This window comes from Larus michahellis, chromosome 2 (assembly GCF_964199755.1).
Source record: "Larus michahellis chromosome 2, bLarMic1.1, whole genome shotgun sequence".
In the NCBI taxonomy this organism is placed as follows: Eukaryota; Metazoa; Chordata; class Aves; order Charadriiformes; family Laridae; genus Larus; species Larus michahellis.
In genome coordinates, this window is record NC_133897.1 from 15938373 (window position 1) to 15959485 (window position 21113).

General features: G+C 36.4%; 1 protein-coding gene across 26 annotated transcripts in view; it reads left to right on the top strand.

Annotated features, from left to right (window-relative positions):
- Positions 1 to 21113, top strand: part of PARD3 (par-3 family cell polarity regulator) — a 460486-nt gene that overhangs the window by 235756 nt on the left and 203617 nt on the right. For all 26 annotated transcript variants that reach the window (XR_012585424.1, XR_012585425.1, XM_074574241.1 and 23 more), the window contains 4 exons: positions 778 to 869; positions 3904 to 3987; positions 13540 to 13665; positions 15055 to 15437. Coding sequence is in view for 24 of the 26 variants with exons in the window: in XM_074574241.1 (XP_074430342.1) it covers positions 778 to 869; positions 3904 to 3987; positions 13540 to 13665; positions 15055 to 15437 (685 nt within the window). In the remaining 2 variants the exon portion in view is untranslated. The remainder of the gene's footprint in view (positions 1 to 777; positions 870 to 3903; positions 3988 to 13539; positions 13666 to 15054; positions 15438 to 21113) is intronic.

Sequence of the window (21113 nt, forward strand, 5' to 3'; positions counted from 1 at the left end):
TTCTGTTTGGTCACACGGGTAATTGAAAGTATAAGCTTCTAATAAGTAACATAGATATAAGAATGGTTTTAGATCTTCTTACTGGTAGTCCTTGAATTACCTTGATCTAAATTTGAAAGTACAGCATTCACAACTTCGACATTAAAATTATATATTCGGTGAATAATGTATATACTTTTTGGAAAGTCAAATTAAAAATAAAATCAATTGGTGAGCATTAGAGCCTCACGTAACTCTTTGATGTCAGCCTTTTCTGGCATGCTATTAATAAAGGCCTGTGATAAAATGTTTAAGGAGGTCTTGGTACTTTATGGAATTACACAAGCTGCGTTTTCTTATACTGTTTTTAGCTCTTTGCAAATGAGTCTGAGTGAGCTGCCGTGTGTACTCATTCGAGTCCCCAGTAACCTGCCCAGAGAGAACCCGGGAGGAGTTTCCCCAAACGCTGCTGACTGTCAACTGATTCGGTGCTTTTACTTGGGTACTGTGTGATAGCTTCTGTGGCCTTGCTTTTACAACTGCAGTAAAATTAAGATATAAAACTGACTAAACTATGAATATCATTACAAAAACGCATAAAGCGACAAAAACCAATTTACGTTCTCAGACAGCAACAGAAAAGATTTTTGTAGTTGTGGGAGCACACATTTCCACTGCACGTGTGGTAACCCAAATAATCTGAAAACGGTATAATGACATTATTAAAATTAGTTAATCTATTAAACTTAAGTTTAAATTATTTTTTTTCCTTTTTTTTTTTTTTTTTTAAATATCTAGGATGAAGATCGAGCAGAGGAGGACAAGGGCAGAGTTGAGCCTGTTGGACATGCAGACACTGGTTTGGAGAATGCTACCAATTTTTCCCTGGAGTAAGTTACTGGCACAACACGTTGTTTTAACCATGAGTCTTTAGACTGAACACAGACTATCAAAAAACTCCGAATAATTTGAATTATACTGCTCTTAAGGAAGTGGGGCAGTCTTTTTTAGGTCGTGTGTCATTTTGGTTTTAAACAATTTGCTTCATAGACCTTTTTAAAGCAGATTTTAAACAGTTTAAAAAGCCTGTGTTAAAGACGAGCATGGGAAACTTGACATTTATAAGTGCTGATGCTACAGTAGGTTTTCTGCCTCAAAGAAGACGCTTATTTGATGGAACTCTGAAAACTTGACAGAAGGAATAGGGTCAATGGTAGCACAAATAAACCAACGGGCAAGGATTTCAAAGGGGAAGATCTTAATTCCTGTCACCAGTTCACAGTCTACTGGGAAGATGTGCGTGGGGGTCACATAAGTTATGTGGTCAAAAGGCTCATACTTTGTGAATGGATCAAAACTGATGTTGTTTAGGACTGCGAAGCTGCTCCTATTTTTAAAAAAAAATGAGTAAAGTGTACTTTATTTCATCACAAGATACAGCAAGCTTGACCTTTTGGATTTCATTGCAAAGAGTTGATCCATACCTCACTATGGAATTAATGACAAAATAGACCTTCTACCCTTAAATTAAATCTTTTAAATTTATTAAACCTAAATTTTAAATAAAAATAAATCTTCTGCTCCTGTTATTTCTGAATTAAATTATGAATTAGGTGCAGAGGGTTTAAATGTTAGAGAAAGATGATGGTGACATCTATTAGGCAATACATGCTAAGTTTTACTCCGTTTGATTTACAAAATCTGTTACATCTTAAATTCCAAATGCTGTTTGCTAAATAGAGTTTGCAGAACTTCTGTCAAATTTAATGCTTCTTGGTGTTGCTTTTAAGTAACTTTTTGACTTTTCATCATCTGCTACTTCGTTCTTTTCTGGTTTTATACCATACATTTTTGAATGTTTGTTTGAAGTAGTTGGCCCAAACTTCTGAGAAAATCAGGAAGCAAAATTGAAACAGCCTCTCTTAGGAAGGGATCATTTCCTTTTATTTTCCATTTTACAGAGTTTAACATTTGATTTTGGGATTGATTTGTTTTTAGAAAAAGGATAAGAAAAGTGGGTGCCTAGACCTTAAGAGTGCATTTTGGAAAAAAAGGTCGGTCAGTGACTCAAGCAGTAGAACAAGTTAAACAGTGTAGGCTGGATACGAAAACCGACTTTTTAAAATTTTTTATTTAAGCTGTGTTTCCAGTTACGGCAGTTCCTGGTGAATCACACTGATTTTCACTTACTCTTCCTCAGGCCTCACTTTTCTTTTAAGTTAATAGGAAAGTCAGAAAAAAGTTGATCATAGGGGGCAATAGGGTTACCGATAGCAAAAGACATTTTTTAGTGGAGCTTTTGGATGTGAAAGACTTTGCTTGATTCCCTTGAACTTCTTTGCACAAGAGTTAATGAAAACTTAGCCTTAACGTACAGTGGGAATGAAGTGAAGTTAGCCTCTGCCGGAGCTGGAACAGGGGACATCACCAAACGCTGTAATGCTGTCAGTCTTAAAATATTTGTCTTGTCCAAGTCTGAAGAATAACGTGGGTTTGGCTGATGTCTCTCAGCTCTCCTATGCTTGCAATAATTTCTTGAGGTAAACAATGGCAACAGGGATAGAGACCTTCCATTTGTTGTCTTTAAAAAACGAGTTAAAAAAAAATTAGACAGGAATTGAGGCATATGACAAATGTAAAGGCTACTCTAAAAATACACTAAAAAAATAATAAGTAAGAAATATAAAACCAAAATATAACGCAGGATTTTTGCTGACTTCTTAATAATACGTGGTCTGGTTATTCTCAGACTCCGGATTAAGCGCTGCAAGCTTTTTTGATGGGCCACCATATGATCAAGAGCTTATTGAAGGAAGTAGAAAATATTTTACTGCTGTCGTAGGGTATTGGTCTTGCTCTTTGCTCCATTTCTAGATTAAATTTGATTTGTACACTTATGAGAAACAAGCTTCTCAAAGATCTGTGTGTATATATATGTATGAAGGGCCAGGAAGTATGTAAAAAGTATGTAATACTAGAGAGACGCATAAGCCACAAATTTAGGTCGTGGCTTTCGTTCAGATCTGTCACTTCCAGATTTACTGAGAGGTTTGGCCTTCGTGTAGTATTTTCTTATTTGAGTCTTTATAACTCTTTATGGTCTATGGGCTATATTCCACCTTTACAGATGTGGGCATGTTTCTAACGCATTGCTAGATGTGGTCCAAAGCTATTTCTAGAATTTTTGCATGTCGCTTTCTGAACCTGTACTTTCCTCTTTCAATTTTCAATTTTTTTTCTCTACAGCAAAAAGTTTAATTGATAACTAGGTGCATAGTTGCTTCAGGAGGATGTCTGGTTGATTGTGAATGTTATAGTTAAATCTTACTTTGGAAACTTTGACTAGTAAGGAGATATAGATACAGCAAGCTTCCAGTAAAAGAAATGGAATTACAATAAAACAAATTAATGTGTTTTAAAACTAGAAGAATTTTATCAACTAAATATTTAATAATTTTCATTTGATTACAGAGTAGTTACATAAAAACTAATGTTAAGGGCTCTCCCTAAGATAAAACAATAAAGCGTGCAAGTGCTATGATCAGCATTTAGGCTACTGAGGAAAAATTGTGTGTGGTATTTAAGGTATTTCTGCTCAATTGTCCAGACAGTTAACTTTAACTTTAGAATAAGGAAAAAATAAAACAATATGCATGCGATGATGATGATACCTATTTTTACGTAGCAAACTAAGTTTACAAAAAAATTCTTTGATTTGTTTGTTTTCCTAATTGAACTATTTCTGATGATTGATCTCCTTTCATGCCATCAGATTAATCTTCAGGTACGTAGCATTCCACAATGCTTTCATCACCATGACTTGGTTTCTGGAATGGTTTTGTTTTTCTGTGTATGTTTGTGTGGGGTTTTTTTGGTTCCTTCACGGTACATGTTCATATTCCCTCATTCGTCATTGTCTCACAGCGATATGGTAAAGCTCGTAGAAGTCTCCAACGACGGTGGGCCTTTGGGAATCCATGTAGTGCCTTTCAGTGCCCGAGGCGGAAGGTAACGTATCGTGTAGGATTTTAATTGAATCATAACTTAATGTGTTTTATCTTAGTTCTGTTAATTTTTGTATTTTGTATGTTTTTCAAAAGCAGTCTCACTGATTAAGAAAGGATGAAATGCGCGTTTACTGACTCTGTACTTGGAATGGACTCTATAATGGAAAGGCTCTGCTTAAAGGAGTTAGAACTGTGGGGTTCTAATAGAGGTTCTGTTGTGATATCACAGGAAATTGAATTATGAGGACGCTTCCTTTTGGACTCTTAAAATTATAATCTGCTGCTTTAATTCAGGTGGATACGTATGCAGCAGTTCCCTGCTGACTATTTAGAGCCACAACTTCCCTAATAACAGCAGGAATCTAAACCAGAGGTGTCCTGTGCCTGTGCTTGATAAGAGTGGAAGAGAAAACAATCATCATGCTTTCGATGTTTAGTGTTGTCCCATCTGTTGGGGTGAAAATGAAGTAGTAAAACCAGTTGCAAAATTCTGGTTTTGGGGAAGGTGAACCTATTTTGTTATATGACAGGCTGGAACTCTTGAAGTTGGATTGTTTACAAAAAAAGGGTAAAGAAAGTCCTTTACATTAAAAAATACAATGTGGGGGGTTAAATTCCTAAACAGAATGCATCATCTCTAATGCTTACTTTGCTAAAGCAGAGTTTTAGCATTCAGGGTCATTAACATTGTCTCAGAAACAAAGCTTAACTTTTATAGTAATTAGTGGTGGATTTGAAGTTTTTAAGTGTGTTGAAACATGATGGTTCTTCAGCAGTATATGCGAATATTATTTTGGTGATGTATGTTCTAAGTATACACCGTATTTTCCCTCTTTAAGGAAAAGAAGAACAAATATGTATTTTAAAAAGTAATCTTTGATTACACACGAAGGGGTGTTATGTTCTCACGTCTGTTGACCCAGCAGCAATTTCAGTTTAGTAATTAAGAGCAAAACTAACTTGCTAGACATATCTGTCTCTCTGTCAAATAACATCTTCTTAACATCCTCTTTTCAGAAATGATAAATGTATTTTTCTTTCTGTACCGAATACCTTCAAGGATTTTAAATACAGTATAAGAGCTTTATTTGCAGTTGTTACTTTCAACCCAATGCTTTCATAGCCATACTGACATGTATTATGAGAAAATGTAATTATTTTTTTTCGTTTAAGGCTACTTTTTCTGAGGACTACAAGTATTAAGAACAAACTTCCGTAAAGTAGTAAAATCTTCTCTTCATAATCTGAAATTTAGTAAATTCAGTGTGGGGATGGAAAGGGCATGGGTGAATGGTACTTCAAACATAAGCTCAGAAGTAAATCCCATAAAGTTGGAAATGGTTGAAATGTTCACAGAGTTATCTGGGATTTAGACAGCGTGAAGGCCAAGAAAAAGGCTGGTTTAAGAATGTTGGCTGCCTACTAAGTACTTGTTTAATAAAATTGATGTTAGAAATGTAGATTTTGACATTTTGAATACGAATTTTAACTCAAGTAAAATTCATGTCCAGGATGTTAATGTGGTTGTCAAATCTGAGGTGAAGCTTAAACTGTTTATACATAATGAGAGCATGTAAAATGAAAAAGCCGTAAACACAGAAATAAAATCTCTCTCTCTCTTTTTTTTTTTTTTTTTTTTTTTTTTTAAGGATGATAGCTATGCCAAGAGCTATGAAGGACTTTTAACTCTTTTTTTGTCCTGAGTTTGGGATTATATGATAAAGTTTTAGTACAGGAAAGCCAATCTTAAATATAGATGTTCAGAATCAGGACATCAACATCAAATTCTGTTACGAGGGAAATAATTTGTATATTAAAATTTGTCTATTTTTTCTTCATAATACTAGAACTCCCCTCATTGAAAAATGGAGGGTACATGCAATTGCTGTTTGAGGTTTTTTTGAACCCCTCCAAAATAATCCGCTGGAGGGGGAAGATACTCGGGTCCATGTCTTGAAAGTGTGGAGGAGCAGTCAGAGTTGGAGAGGACCTTGGATATTTCCATAACATTTCTCACACGCTCTCTGCATGGTAAAGGAAGAAAAGTAGAGTTCATTGCTCGGTGTGGATGATGAGCACTCGCGTCGTACTGCTGCTTTACTGGCAGCTGTGCCCACACCTCTACGTGTATGATTTTTTATTTTTATTTATTTTGTTTTACTCCTGGTCCTCCAGCTCTTTTGAGCAGATAAGAGACACTTGGTTCTACTTTTGCTAGATTCAGAGGGAGGGCAGATGCTTGGCAGGGATCCTCCTCGGCCTCCGTGGTTCTCACTCCAGCACATGGCTGCTCTTTGTTCCTCCTCTGGCTGCAAAGCTCCGTGCTGCAGTGAACTAACGAACTTGAGCGGGGGATCTGCTCAGTAGAAACGTAAATACACAAAATGAAACACAGGGCTCAGTAAAGACTTTGAGGGATGTCCAAAAAAGAAAAGATCAGATGTATCGTATAACTTAGTCCATTGGCCCGCTGTCGTTTTATATTTGTTTGGTATTCAGTTCCAGTTATGCTGTGTTTTCAATTATTTTTCTTCCAGTTCCTTGCTTTTGCTTTTGAAAATGTTACTTAATAGGCAATGGTTGTTAAATCAGTGATTTTAAAAAGTGGAAAAGTGTAAAAACATACTAAAGCAATTCTGCCTTTTTTCCCCTGCACAATAAGCAAGTGGCCTTCTCCCCCCCGCAAAAAAAAAAAAAAAAAATCACCCCTCTCCCAAAGCAAACACCCCAGATGTCTAAAAATTATATGCCATAACTATGTTCTTTATTTATATTGAGGAAATATTTGACTTTTTCACGGTCTTTTGAGTTTGGGTTTAGAGTAAGAATCTGTCTTCAATATTGGCTTTTGATCTTGAGCAAAATCTGTAAAGATCTATGCCTCGTCTATGTGGATGCTACTAATTATTTCTGTTCCTAGTAAAACAGAGACTTTTTTTAAATTAAAAAAATAAATAAAATCTCTCCATAATTCTCTGGGAAAAGTACTATTGATTTGTACAGACATGGTCAAACTTTCTTTTGTGGATATGTTTCTTTATTATCCTTCTGTTTTTACCCCTAGAAGTTCATCAGTCCTTAATTGGCCTTTTTGATCATATGCTTTGGATATGAGAGTTTGTTCACCTTATCAAAAGGGAGGAGGGGTATACATATTCATCACACCCTATGGTTGTGAAGTTTTTCAAAGTAAAAGTTTTTTTTGCAAAACCTGCTTGCACGTTTTTGCAATGGCATAGATGCAGTGCTAAGCAGAATAGGAGGCATGGAATGAAAGCAGAAAGAAGGACAGAATAGGAAGTGATCAGGAAAGTGTTTAGATAAAGAGTAGAGCAAAGAGGAAACAGATGAAAGCATAAAAGGAAAGAAAATTCTAAATCTCTGCAAAGTTGCCTAATTGCCTTAGCACCAGTCCTTCCTTCCTTCGTGGTACAGAGGAGCGTAGGTGCTCAGAGAGGAGAGCAAGTACTCCGTCCCTTAAGAACAGCATTTGAGCAGTCCTGGCTGAGGGAAGATGTTGTGTTGTTGCATAAATGGGGTTTCTATTTTTAAGAGTCTTTGAAATCTTCTCAAGGTCTATACCCTAGCTGCTCTTCCGAAATCCTACCATGTCTGTCTTTGGAAGGAGGCTCAACTGACACAAGGAATACATGAGATAACATCAGAAATCTCTGTCAATAATGATATGGAAGTTATAGTCCCATGGTTCCAAGACTACTGTGAAGTCTACTCAGTGAAACAGAACAGAAAAGGATTTGGATATCCATCTGAAAACCCCGTAACGAACATCCATTAATAAGTATCAGGCACATTACTTTGATGCAGAACAGTGAGTATGTAGGGCTCTGCCAGCTGTTCTTCCCACCGAAGCGTGCCACAAACTCCGTGATAAACCTGCAGCTAAAAATATTTAATCTCTAGGTTTTTGTTGTATATCCTAAATGTCTTGAAATATTAAGGGAGTCTCAGAAGAATGGGAAAAATGAGAGACTGAATTTTATTGCTTTTAGATACTTTAAATGACAAACATAACAGATTTTATTTAAAAAAAATGAAAAACCACGGGTGAAGGCAGGCATCGTGTATATACAATCCCCATACTAGAAAATAGTTTATACACTTTTCTCTTCTGTAGTTCTCTTTTGATGGAAGAAATGCCCTTCATTTTCTAGAGTTTATGAATCACTTCATCTTTCACTGTAAAAGTTTTAGTCTTTTACTCAAGATACAAAGAAATCTAAAGTAATATTTGATAGCCATTGTCTATTCTGAGAGTCCTTAATACTGCCTTCAAGGTGCCTCTCTAATGATCATATTCTGTTTGATCATCTAGGAGGTATGTGTTATCTGCATCTCCACTTACTCCTCTCCTGCATTTCCAACCTTTTAAGTCTCAAAGGTAGCCATGGTTTTCAAAAACATGTGCATTGGGAAAAGATTCCCTGTGGTGTGAATGTACCGTTCCCTCACTCTTTTAGCTGAATTCAAGGCTTTCTTTGTCTGATCTCATCCTTTTAAAAGTTATATAAACTTAATTTGAAGTATTATTCAGGCTAAAAAACTGAAGAGTAGTTACCAAAGGTTGGAAATTGCTTCCGGACTTCAGGCGTGAAGTTATTTTAATGCCTCTGCAGTAACGCCGTGACGTCAATGTTGTGCAAAGGAGTTTATGTCCAATTTAGCATTGATCAGCCACGATAATTTAACTTGAACGAACAAGCTGATTTGCTTACTCTGACCTTTGAATTTCAGGAAATTTGTACCGTGTTTATGTTCCTGTAGAACTTCTCAGAGATCTTTCATTGCGTGAAACCGCTACACATCGCCTTTTCAATCAATCTGTATTTTTGACCCTTAATCTAGTTTTTTGCCTTTTCATGTTAGTGACTTTACATAAACATCTAAATTGGTTATTTTCTGTTCTGTCTGATTTGATTATGTTACAGTTAGCTTGCAGGTAATAGGTAAATAACTTCAGTGTGTACGTACAATAGGCGGTGATGGCCAAATCATATTCTAGATGCTCAATGTAATATTTTTATTACTCTCATAGTATTTACACTGTCAGTTTTTATTAAGACAAATTATCATCATTTCCATACAGCTGGATGGCATGTGGGGAGTTCAGAATTTCAAAGAACTACCCAGACTAACTCAGGCGATTTAGATGTCAATAAAAACACTCGCTGCTTGTTCCTAGTTTTATCATTGGTTGTAATTTATACTGAGAACTGAAATGTTAACACATGTAGCCGAGTTTATTTTAATTGTATAATTAGAGTAATGAACCTTGTGAAAATACAGTGGTGCAAATGGTAATATAATCTAAGCTGTTTACATTCCCAATTAGGTATTTAAAACAAATACAAAGATTGAGCTCTGTGCTTTGATACTATTTTCCTTCTGTCCCCGTGTCAGCTAACATTAGTCTAAAACAGTGCAGGTACCAAATTTCCGTTTATAGTTATTGTTTCTAGAGGGTTACAAACTTCCACGGTGTTTTGCAGAGGTTCACACAATATTTATTCCCATTCTTTAAGAAGTTGTAGTTTAAGATGTTTATAATGGCAGAACTTATGTTAGAAAACATGTTGACTTACTTTAACTGGACAGGATTCAGCAAATTCAAATGCACCCATATATTTGTATGCTACATGGTTCTGTTTAAGCAAATATATATACTGACTTTTGTATTATGTACTAGATTAGTTTACCAGGCTTTCAAAATGTATATGTTTTCCTAATGTAGGAAACGTAATATTGAAACTGTGCTAGATCTACATCTCCACTTACCAGGGTTAATGGTGGTGGCATACTGCAAGGAAGAAAAAATCCAATTAGTTTTTAGGTTATTGCATATTTGCAATATCAGGTCTACTCCGTTTATTTCCAGTTACTGCAACAACAAACATGAACTCCCATAATGCCTTTTTTTAGAGTCATATTCTTACATCTAACCATAATATGCTGAAGAAATACTGTAGGAAATTGATAGGCTTTTGTTACTAAAATTTTCAGGAACATACGTTTTCTGCAAGTTGTAGGAGACTTTACTCTGCTATGCAGAACTGCATTCAGGAAATTGTTTCTGGAATTGTGTCTAAAGGCATCTTTGCCGCATGTATTTATATATAAAAAAAAATATTAAAAAAAAAAAAAGGCACTGGTTTCAAATTTGACTCTGGCTGTTCATCCAGCCTTGAATCTGTTCTCTTTAGCTTTATATGCCTTGGTTAACCTAGCTCTAACATTTGTTAAAAAGCAAAATCCTCATGAGCACCATATGTTGTGTGTGAGATGAGCAATCTTGCATTAGTAGAACTTGTAGCCTTTGTTTAATGAGATTATTTGCAATTTTGACTGGTAGTTTATTTGTGTGTTACGTTATTTTACCATTGGCTTGGATTAGTAATATTTTTGCTAGATTTGAGAGCTTAGGTGAAGTAAATTTAAGAAATGACGAACTATGCATAAAGATGCATCTTGCATTAATAATTTAATATAACTTCAGAATGTGGAACAGTAGAAAGCAGTTTTTCAAGAAAAATGCTGTGCAGAAAGCATTGATAGACAAATTACTTTATAATCATAGGTATGTGGAGACATTAGGATGATATAATCGTATTATTTTGTATAGTGTATTATCATAATATTAACTTGGAGTGTTGTACTTTGTGTAGAATGTGTTTTGCTATTTATTATTAGATATTTGGTAATTTTTATATTTAACCATATAAAAACTGCACCTGTTGCAGTTATTGTGTGTGCGCTCGTGCAAGCATTGCCTGCACATCCAAATTCTCACTTGTCTTTGGGCATCACAGAGGAGCACACCTGCACCAAAGTGCTGTTGGGCATGAAGTGAAAGAAAAGGAAGACTAGACACAATTCTTCCTTCTCCTCCTCAGATATTTTGGTGGTTTTCTCTTAAAAGTAGCATTCCGAACTTTATTTTTGCTTGTTTGTGTCTTCCCCATTTAGAGATACCCTCTTCAGTAACTTCGCTTTGGGGCTCAAAGATGTTGTCTCCCCAGAGAAATTCAAGTGAAAAAGTTACCAACTTGTTTTCTAACCATCAGTTTCATATGTATCAAAACTATAATTCTGAGAAAAATGATGCAGCGAAGGCATACAAGTCTTTTTCCTTTTCTTTGAGCAATGCAAATATTTTTGTCATTAACGTTCATAAATGTTATTTTAGTGCTTTTTGCAACTAACAATGTAATCTATAAAAATTATTTTTATAATTATTTAGGATGTCTCAAAAATCTGAGATTGTGTTCAAGGCCTATTTTAGCCAACAGAAGGAAAAAGGGATTGAATCAATATTTTGTAAATTTGTTTTGTTTTATTTCCTGTGACAAATGCCTTCATAATTATCACCAGATTTTAGTACAATATATGCAGCACAACGAGCTCATTAAGGTAGTGTTTGGGTGTTGTGGACTTCAGAATTTTTTTTCATGCAATCTATTAGAGGATTGTGGGAAAGGCAAAAAGGACACCATCTAGAATATCTAGATAATACTTCCCAGATCACATCTTAAAAAGCTTTTCGCTAGCTCGTTGATCAGAAAAAAACATGGGAAGAACTGTTTTTGCTTTGGGGAAAGAAACAAAAAGACTTTTTTTTTTTCCTTTTTATTGGGAGATGCTGGGTTGTTGGAAGGAATCTACAAACGGTGGAACTTTCCAAACCCAAAGAATATCGACTTGGGATGGGGAGGGATGGGAATAAAGACACACTTGTACCGGTTTTATTTTTGAAGAGGTTTTTTTCTGAAATGCGTGTATTCTAGAGAAATTATTCTTTAGCTTTATGGAATCTTTCTGGTCCTTGTGCTCACCAGCGTTTCTGCAAAGAGACAGATTGCTAATTGCAGCAGCCGAGCTAAAGTCAAACCCAGCCACATCAGTGACTGCACCCAAATGGTCCATTGGGAACCAAATGCGGGTGGAGAAGGTTTGCCTCTGATGGGGACCCCCCCACAGGTCAAAGGTGCCATACGTTAGGTGTTTGCAAAATACTCCGTATCAGTTGGAAACAGAATAGTATCGCTTAAATGTTAATGTCTGACTCAAACTTCATTTGATGATTTCTGTTGTCAAAATGCTTTATGTTGTTTTTCTCCTCCCAGTCTGTTTACATGTATAGATCCTTTCAACATCATATCTTAATGTCTCTAGGTGCTTCCAAAATGGAAATACTACTAGGATTGTTTCTCTTACTCCTTCATCTGCCTTGTAGGAGAAAACGTATGACTGTTCTATCAAATAAACACCTTATTTGCATATGTTGATGGTAAATTGGTAAACGAAGAATTTAAAGTGGAAGAAATAAGTTAATTTTGCTTTTCTGAGCCGTTTGATGAAGTGCTCAAGTGCATATATAACTTTTGAGCTCATGAGGAGTCTGTTTAAGCATCATTGACTGCTCATTTACTTCGAGGTATGTGTGAACTGAAATGCTGTGATCTCTGAAAGTTTTGTGCTAAAAGACATATGTGGTCTTGCAATTCCTGTCAAGCCACCAAGTATTTTTCACGCCATGCCTTGAAATGACTTCTGAAAAAGTAATGCTGTTGACTTGGATGATGTGAATTTGACCCACTGATATGTCCTGTGGGATTTCAATGTAAAGCTGATCTTTTTTAAAAAAATCAAAGGCAGTGTTGATGCAAGAATAGTCCTGAAGATGGAATCCTTCTTCAAACCTAGAGTTCAGGTATATAGAAACATCATTGACTTTTGACACTATCCTCCCAGTACCTTGGAAATCCACTCTTCAGGATGCAATTCAGAATTTCAGGTTGAACATTTGTCTACCTTTTCTCTCTAAGAATGTCCTTAAGATGACACTGTGGGTAAGCACTAGACAGAGGTGACCAACTTATTGCACAAAGGCTATCAAATGGTAATTGTCATCAGTCATTACTGAAACAATTAATTTAAGATAATATGTTGAATTAAAAATGGCATTTAAGTTTTTAATTTTCTCTTTGCCGTTTAGTAAAAAAAGTTAAGGCTTAAAAACGAAAGCTTTTGATTCACATTAAGTTCCTGCATCCTCTATCCATCCCTTTGTCACAGGCTGCTTATTATGTGAGTTGACCCCACGTTTCACTTGCGCAGAAGCAGTAGTGGTGGCTGTGGTATTCTCTGCTAATTCAGAAATTCAAATTTTAAGTTGAACCTGTTCTACTTCAGTTAACTAGCACAAAAGATGCTGGCTGTCAGATGTGCGGTGCCTCTTGGAGATTTTACTGCTCAGAAATCTAGGCCTTTTGCAAGAATTGACGTGCTGTCATCATACTGCCTGTTCGTTCTTACTTTCACATGACGTGCTTGATTCACCTAGGGTCTTTGTTTCGTGGGTAAGGGATAATAATTCAGGTAATGCTTATAAATTATTTGAAACTATGATATCCTACTTCAAGGTAAAGATGATTTAAAATTTATTTTCTGTAGCGATTATGATAAAATATTAGATTAGTAGGATTCTCTATGCCGCAAATTGCTAGATCAGTAATCATTTGTAATCTTAATGTTCCAGAACCCTGGGGCTGCTGGTAAAGCGATTGGAGAAAGGTGGAAAAGCTGAACAAGAAAACCTTTTTCGGGAGAATGATTGTATTGTCAGGATTAACGATGGAGACCTTCGGAATAGGAGATTTGAGCAGTAAGTATACTTACCGCACATTGCGTTGCATTATTTAATCTTTAACACTGCATCTTCCAGTGATTTGAGGAAATAAAGTATTTAAGAAAAAATTGTCTAAGCTTGCCTTTTCAATAAAGAATAGATACACTAAGGGATGTTAGTGGTTTCTAATTAGCCAAACTACAAAAAATTCAGGATAATTATTGTCATTAGAGTATATGCACTTCTCATTTGATTGTTTTTGCACATTATGGATTTTTTTTCTTCTTGCATTGGTAAACTGTTTATCGTGAAATCCCGTGTGATTTTTGCTCTTTTACTTGCAATTAATCATGTTCAATATATGTGGACGGCATGGACACTTTATTTTTAACATTTAAAAAATATTTGTGGTTTCTATATACGTGAGAACTAAAGGTCCTACATGCAGAAACTTCCTGGAGAAGTTTGGGAGATCATAAATATTTGCTCAGTGGAAGCCTGGATTTTTTAGAATCCCAAAGTGGTGAATCAGAAAGACTTTTAGAAGTGAAATCAGGTTGTAGTTCACACACAGGTAATTGAAAGAGAAAGCAGAAAAATGGTATGCAGAAAACGAGTGATTTCAAAGATGATACTATTGTTCTGAAAACCCTAACATGTTGAGGGCCAAGGAATATAATTTATTCTGATCGTCCTGTATTTAATATACATTTGAAATGTGTTTTTTGTTTCTTTGACTCTAATCTGGATTGGAACATGACCCTGTACCATATGGTGGAAGGCAGCTTGTCTCTGCATGTTCTAAGGTTCTGAATCACAATTTGTTAAGTCTGTGAAGAGAATTGTTGACTTTGTGTACTTTGGATTGTGACCCAGAGCCCAATGTCTGTCTATGCAGCATTAAGCATTTTTTTCCTATTCCTTAATGTTGTATGCTGAAAGACTACTAACTTACAAAAAGTAAAGCGTAAACTAGACTTTTTGCAAGACTGCATATACTCTCAGCAAATCATGGAAATACATAGTCTTTGTATAAAGTGTAATTTTTGTTCCAATAATTCTGTTGTCACTGTGATTACTGTCTCTGAAGAAGCAATTATCAAGGTTCAAAACGAAAGGACACTGCAGTCATGCCATAGAAATGTCTGCGTTTCAAAACTGTGATTAAGATTTTTGCTTTTCCGAGTCCAGTATTTGGTACATTAGTTGTTAAGCATATTTAACCGTTGTGTTACCCTAAGGCGATAAACCCTAGCACAAAGCAGACCAAGTAGACTAGTGAACAGATTCAAGTTTTATGGTTTATGCTTGAATGCAATGTGTCTGTCAGCTCGTGTTGCTTAATTAACATCAGTAATTATGCTTATAATGTCTTGTAGTCTGCCAGTCCTAATTTGCTAATTTTCTGTTCATTTTGAAACCTAGAGCACAGCATATGTTTCGCCAAGCCATGCGTACGCCGTTCATTTGGTTCCATGTGGTCCCTGCGGCAAATAAAGAGCAGTATGAACAGTTGTCCCAAAGCGAGAAGAACACGTACTACTCCAGCCGCTTCAGCCCCGATTCCCAGTATGCTGACGGCAAAAGTATTAACAATTCTGGACTTCACACGTTACAAAGAATGTCTCGAGCGGGTAACCAGTCCGATCAGACAGACTCCTACTCGCAGCTACCTCATAGTGTGAATTCATCAGGGAAACCACCCTCGGGCCTGGTACCATCACCTCAGAAAGTTCTCACCTCCACTGCAAACAGTGGGTATAACACCAAAAAGATAGGGAAGAGGCTCAGTATACAGCTGAGAAAAGGTAAGGCAGTAGTGCGCTCCCCATATAGCGTGAGGTATGTGTATGTACACGTCTCCAATGCCGTTGTCTTGGGCAGGGCAGCTTGCAGTAGCACGGGTGATGTGATGGGTTGATTTCGGAAGCCAAATTCACCCCGAGAGCATGCCCAGGGTCCAGCCGTGCATTTGCGTTGTGCAGCATGTTTGTAAAAGGCTCTTTTGAAGACTTGACTTTGTTGTTCTTTTGGGGGCTTTAACATTGTTTTCCATCTCTCAACTAACAAGAAGTGGTGCAGTAAGTGCTACAAATTCTGTTGGCCAAGACCTAGGGAGTGGTGAATATAAGTAAATAAGCTAAAACGGCCCATATTCTGTACTTCAAAGACATCATGACTTTTCAAATGGAATAACTGTGGATTTGCTCTTAGATTTGAAGTGTTTTGGATCCAGTTGGTAAATTGGACTTTCTCATTTCCAGCTAAAGCTTTTCTTTATTCCACTGGGATGTGAAAGCCTTTATTTAAACGGCTGAGGTGTAATGGGATATTTCCTATCTTGGGCCTTACGCTAATGTGATTTGAATGGGGGTGAGAGACTATTTAAGGGCAGAGGAGAAAGCAGTGCATGCTTATCTCAACATCTGTGTTATATGTGCACATGTAGATGCATGGAGTTTTTATGATGTTTAAATGTCATGAGTGAGAAAATTTGTTATTTTTGTGTAGTTACCATCTAGATGCTTTTAAGATAGTTTGAAGTATAATAAAATGACATTTAGATGCAAGTATTTCTTAGCTCTTGGGAGATAATTTTTTTAAAGGATTAGGCATGCTGTAAGCTTTATGTTATTAAAATGAGCATGTTTAAGATGAGATATAATTTGATCTCTAGGAGCAAGAATAGGGTTTATATTACACAGCAAAAACTTTACCCATGTGACGCTATACTCTGTGAACTCAAAGTACGCTGCCCTTAGGATATTGTATGTGCTTAGTGTTAATAATTTTTACTAATTAATCTTTTCATCAAAAGGTATCAAAGAACGATGCATTGAATGGTAGAGATTTTACAGTTTCACAGGTATCAGGCTACTTGTCAGATTATCATTATGCTTTCCTTTCTATGAACTTCACATGAACCACCAGATTGCTTCTTTCTGGTTGCTGAATTTTAAGCTCTACAAACTTGGATGACATAAGGTTGAGTTGACAGTTTGCTTCTGTTGTTGATGCTCCTTCAAGAAATTCTTTAGGCCATCAGCTCAGATCAGCCTGCTTGGAAAAACTTACTGGCTAAGTAAGGAAATCACTGTGCTTTTACAAATACACTCTCTGTCGTTACAGTGATTTTTACCTATTTTTTTTTGTGTGTGTCTGTGGAAGCCTGTAGAACTATCACTCGGACATTACATAAAAAATGCTTAGCCAGAAGCAGAAATACACGTTTCATATAATTTGAAAGCACCAATAAATGGATATAGAATATGAGAAAACAATATTTTTGCACAAAACAAATGTGGCGTCATAGCTACTCATAAGATAAGAGAATGTAATTTTGATGTGTTATGGATTCTTTGACTGGGAATTGAGGTTACATTTTGGTTATCTTGCTCCGGATACTGTTTCATAAATACTCTCCCCACTCCCAAAATGTAATTTAGCCTTGCTGGGAGCAGTATGTTCGAAGGTTTTGGAGTGAAGGAGACGCAGGCTACCTTTTGATGGAAAGCGATCTATAAGATACTTTAACATCTAGTTCACAGATTGGTGAAAGGTTTGGTGCTCTTAAACTAGTAAAAGCTTTGAAATCTGAATCTAGAATATATTTCAAAAGTTTAGAGGGGATATTTGTTCCTAATGGTTTGCTGATGTGAGACTACTACTTCTGAAGAAATGGCACCTGGCTCAGGTTATAGACAGACAGAAACTATTTACTGTACTGTATTTTATGCATGGTGATATTTAACAAAAAAAAAAAAAAGTGCATAAGGAAGGCTACCTTTTTATCATTGCTGTCTTTCGTTTGTTAATATCCACTGTAGAAAGAGGCATGTCCTCCCATTTTGGCTTTCATTTGATCACTCTGAGAACATACATGTGGGGGAACAAATGAAGCAAAACCCTGAAGTATGCCCCTAAGTAGTTTGTTATAAATATCAGTGCAATAGGGATGTTGATTGTCTTTGATTATTTCTAATGAAGGATGTTGTAATATTACAGGCTGTATAGATATTTAAGGAATGTGCTTTCTTTGTAGCTAACAGACAGCAGTTATTTCACCAATTACCATCATTACATTAAAAACTCCTTGTGGGGTGCGTTAAGTCATAGAAGTGTGTAAAACTTCAGCTTGAACCTCACTTTCCATTTAACCTGTGCATTCTGGTTAATGATGTAGTATATGAGAACTAACTCTTTTTCAATACGGACAGACCTGCTTTATTACAGCTGTGTTTCTATATATTGCATGAGCTTTATTATATAAAATGACATGGTAAGATAACCCTAGAGTGCGTGCTTCTATAATTATGATTTCTTAATATTTATTGCTGTTTTGGCATTTTAAAATAACCTGAACTTTCATAGGATTTAGCTGTTTAATAAAGTCAGAAGAGAAGGTCAGTCATATGTTTCAGTCAATGCAGAATGTTTGTTGGCTTTTCTAAATGAAAATGGATATCTGTTTATCTTTCCTTAAAGGTCAGGGCCTGAACTTTAAGCATATAGATGTAGGGGTTATTGCTGATATTCTAATGCCATTAAGGCCGTATAACAGTCTAGCTTAATAGCTCACACAAATTAAGATAGTACAAGACATGACAGGGAGCCTATATTTATATGTATTACGGTGTAAGCTGATACACAGGAAGGATAAATAAATAAAAATAGTTCTTTACAGCTAATATATAGAGAAAATAAAACCGCTGATATAACACCCAGAGTGTTAGGACAAATTTTGACCTCATATATACACCGGGACAATTCCAGAGTGTTTTTTCTTTGACTGCAAGGGTTTGAGCCAATGCAGTTGAGAGAAATTTAGTCCGGCACTTATAAATTATAAATAACCAATTTACAAGAAGTGATTCTAAGGGTTAGTCTTTGAGCATGCAGTAACTCGCAGCATTTAGCCTGATACTCGCTAAAGCATTCAAAAGGCTGCTTTTCTATTGGCCATTGCATTCCTCAGAGTTCACATATACCGTTTTGACATCACTGTACTAAGACAAGCCTGAAGTGCTCAGTCTTGAAATTAGCTTCGTTTTATTTGATTGCCCTTAAGTGTAATACTCATTGCATTGGATCATTTCTGTCTATAACTACATATTTGTCTAGCTAAATTAAATATATAATTCTTTAGGCAAAATGTCGACACTGAGCTCTTGTTTTCTAAGTTGATCCTAGTTCCCCCAAATATTTTGCTATTTTTTTGTCTGTAGTATTCAGTGAATCAGGACTTCAGTCCACATCTCCCCATTTCCAGAGAGTGACCTGTCTGCTGGCCATGGGAGTTATGATCATCTCTTCCTTTTTGGCTCAAAGATTATTTCTTTCTTGCAAAATGGTATAGCTTCAAGAGAAAGAAATGAGTGACACAACTGCTGGACACCTTACAGCAGGAAAGCTGTAGGAATCACCAAGTCCATATTAGAAAGGGCGTAGCAGCCGTGTCCTACGACAGGAGTCCAGAGAGGAAGGAGGCACCTTTGTGCAGTGCAACAGAGAAAATGGTTAAATTGTAGATGTGAGGAGGATTATGAGACTCGTTGCTCTTCAGAGTTTCTTGTTGGATTCCCGTTTGGCTTGATGGCCCTTCTGTGGTTGTTAACGCTCCATCTTCCATACAGAGCCGAGCTCAAACACTGCAAGTCCCCCCAGGTGACTGGGCAGTCAGTGGTGTGGTGCGGTGACACTCAGCCCTGCTGCACCCACGTTCCTTTCTGCAAGAAGTCGTTAGATACACAAATAAGATGCCATGGGTGGTTTGGGCGTATGCTAATTTAAAATGTCATCATATTTGCTATGGAGTAAAGCATATATATGGACAATTACTTGTTTTACTTAGGTTATATAGTAGAGCATAAAAGACAGGACCCTGAACTTTTCTGTAAGATATCCTGCATCATCTTACTGAAGTGTACAGATTTACATGCATTTTTCATCACACTCTCCTGTTTTCCCACACAGTTTCTTGAGCCAGACTTTGAAATGACATTTAAAATTTTTATTTAAAATTTCTTCTGAAGTAATATGTTCTCTTAGACTGGTTTTAGAATTAGTGTTCAGATGCAGTAGGGGTGTTTGTCACTTTTGAAATGAAGCGTGTAGATGCCTAAATTACTTAAGTGACCTTGAGAAATGAGATTCAAAAGTGAAGCAAATCATTTTGGGCATTATTAGCCACTGAAGAAACATGAACTGCATCAAGCTTCATCTTTCCATTTTTTAAAAGCACTTCTGATCACTATTTATTAGCAGGCTGTAGCAAAAAGAGAAGAATGTTTCTATTAGGTTGATCAAAGATCTTCTTGAGAGGTCTGAGCTTTGCTGGGAGAAATAAAAGTTGTTCCAAATAAATCAACTACATAAAAATGGGCATGCAATTAATTTGTCTTGATTGTGCATGTGGCTGCAGAAATTGTATAGACAGCTGAGCAGTCAGCCTTCTAAGCAGTCATTTCCACGTACAGTTACCCTGACTACACGCACACAAATTCTGAAAATACAGGGCTTAAACTAGGAGCAGTAAAATAACTTTTCAGGAAGTATCTAAAATGGTCTTGGTTAGTTTAGTGAAACCCCTGACAATAACGAGAAAATATTTACTGTTCAGCTCTTGCATGAGGTCCAGTCCTTAATAAAAACTGCTTTCTAGCATCAAACAGTAGTTATTTCAGCAATCACGCACCCATACATGGATCTCAAGAAAGAGTCCACTGTGAAAAAGAAGGAATTAGAAATGCTTGGAAGGAGAGTGTCTACTCTGATGATTGTCAGAGAGCATTTTGCCCTCCTGCTTAGTTCTTTTGTAATGTTATCTCCTGATTCTGGATCGTTTTATAATCTAATACTTTCATTAAGTGGGGATGCTTTATTTTGTAATTTTTGTGACTTTGTGTCACAAACTGTTTATATGTATAACCAACCTCCCTTATTGTTTTAGGAAAGGGAGAGCGTGTTCTTTGTCTTTCATGAAGAATCTGCGCTTTTCCTTAACAGTCCTTTATTCCATCTGAGGACTGTTCACCCACATGGATTTTCCATATATAGATTGTTCTGAAACGTTCTCTGCTTCTCTTGCATAAGTACTAACAAATGTAGTGCCCAGTTGTCTGATTATCAAACATTTTCTATTGTTTTGGAAATGAGATATGGGTTTTTTTAAGTTAGAGAGATCTGTACCAAAGTAGCTGAGAACTCATCTGCATTTACTTAAATTAGAGGAGAAAGATTTACTTCTAGCTCTGCTTGCAGTTGTGAAAGGGAAGATAACTGTAAGTGAAGTATCATAAGAAGTTGACAGTGTAGGCCCTTCAGATGTTCCTTACCGGGTCTCTGAACTAATGTTCTTCTGAGAGCGACATGAAAGTACTGGAAGCAGTGCAGAGGTGATAATTGCTTTTTATCTCATGTTCTGGCAGTGTTTCTACCCAGCAGCACATTTTGCTGTCGAGAATTTAGACCTGCAGTTGGTGCTG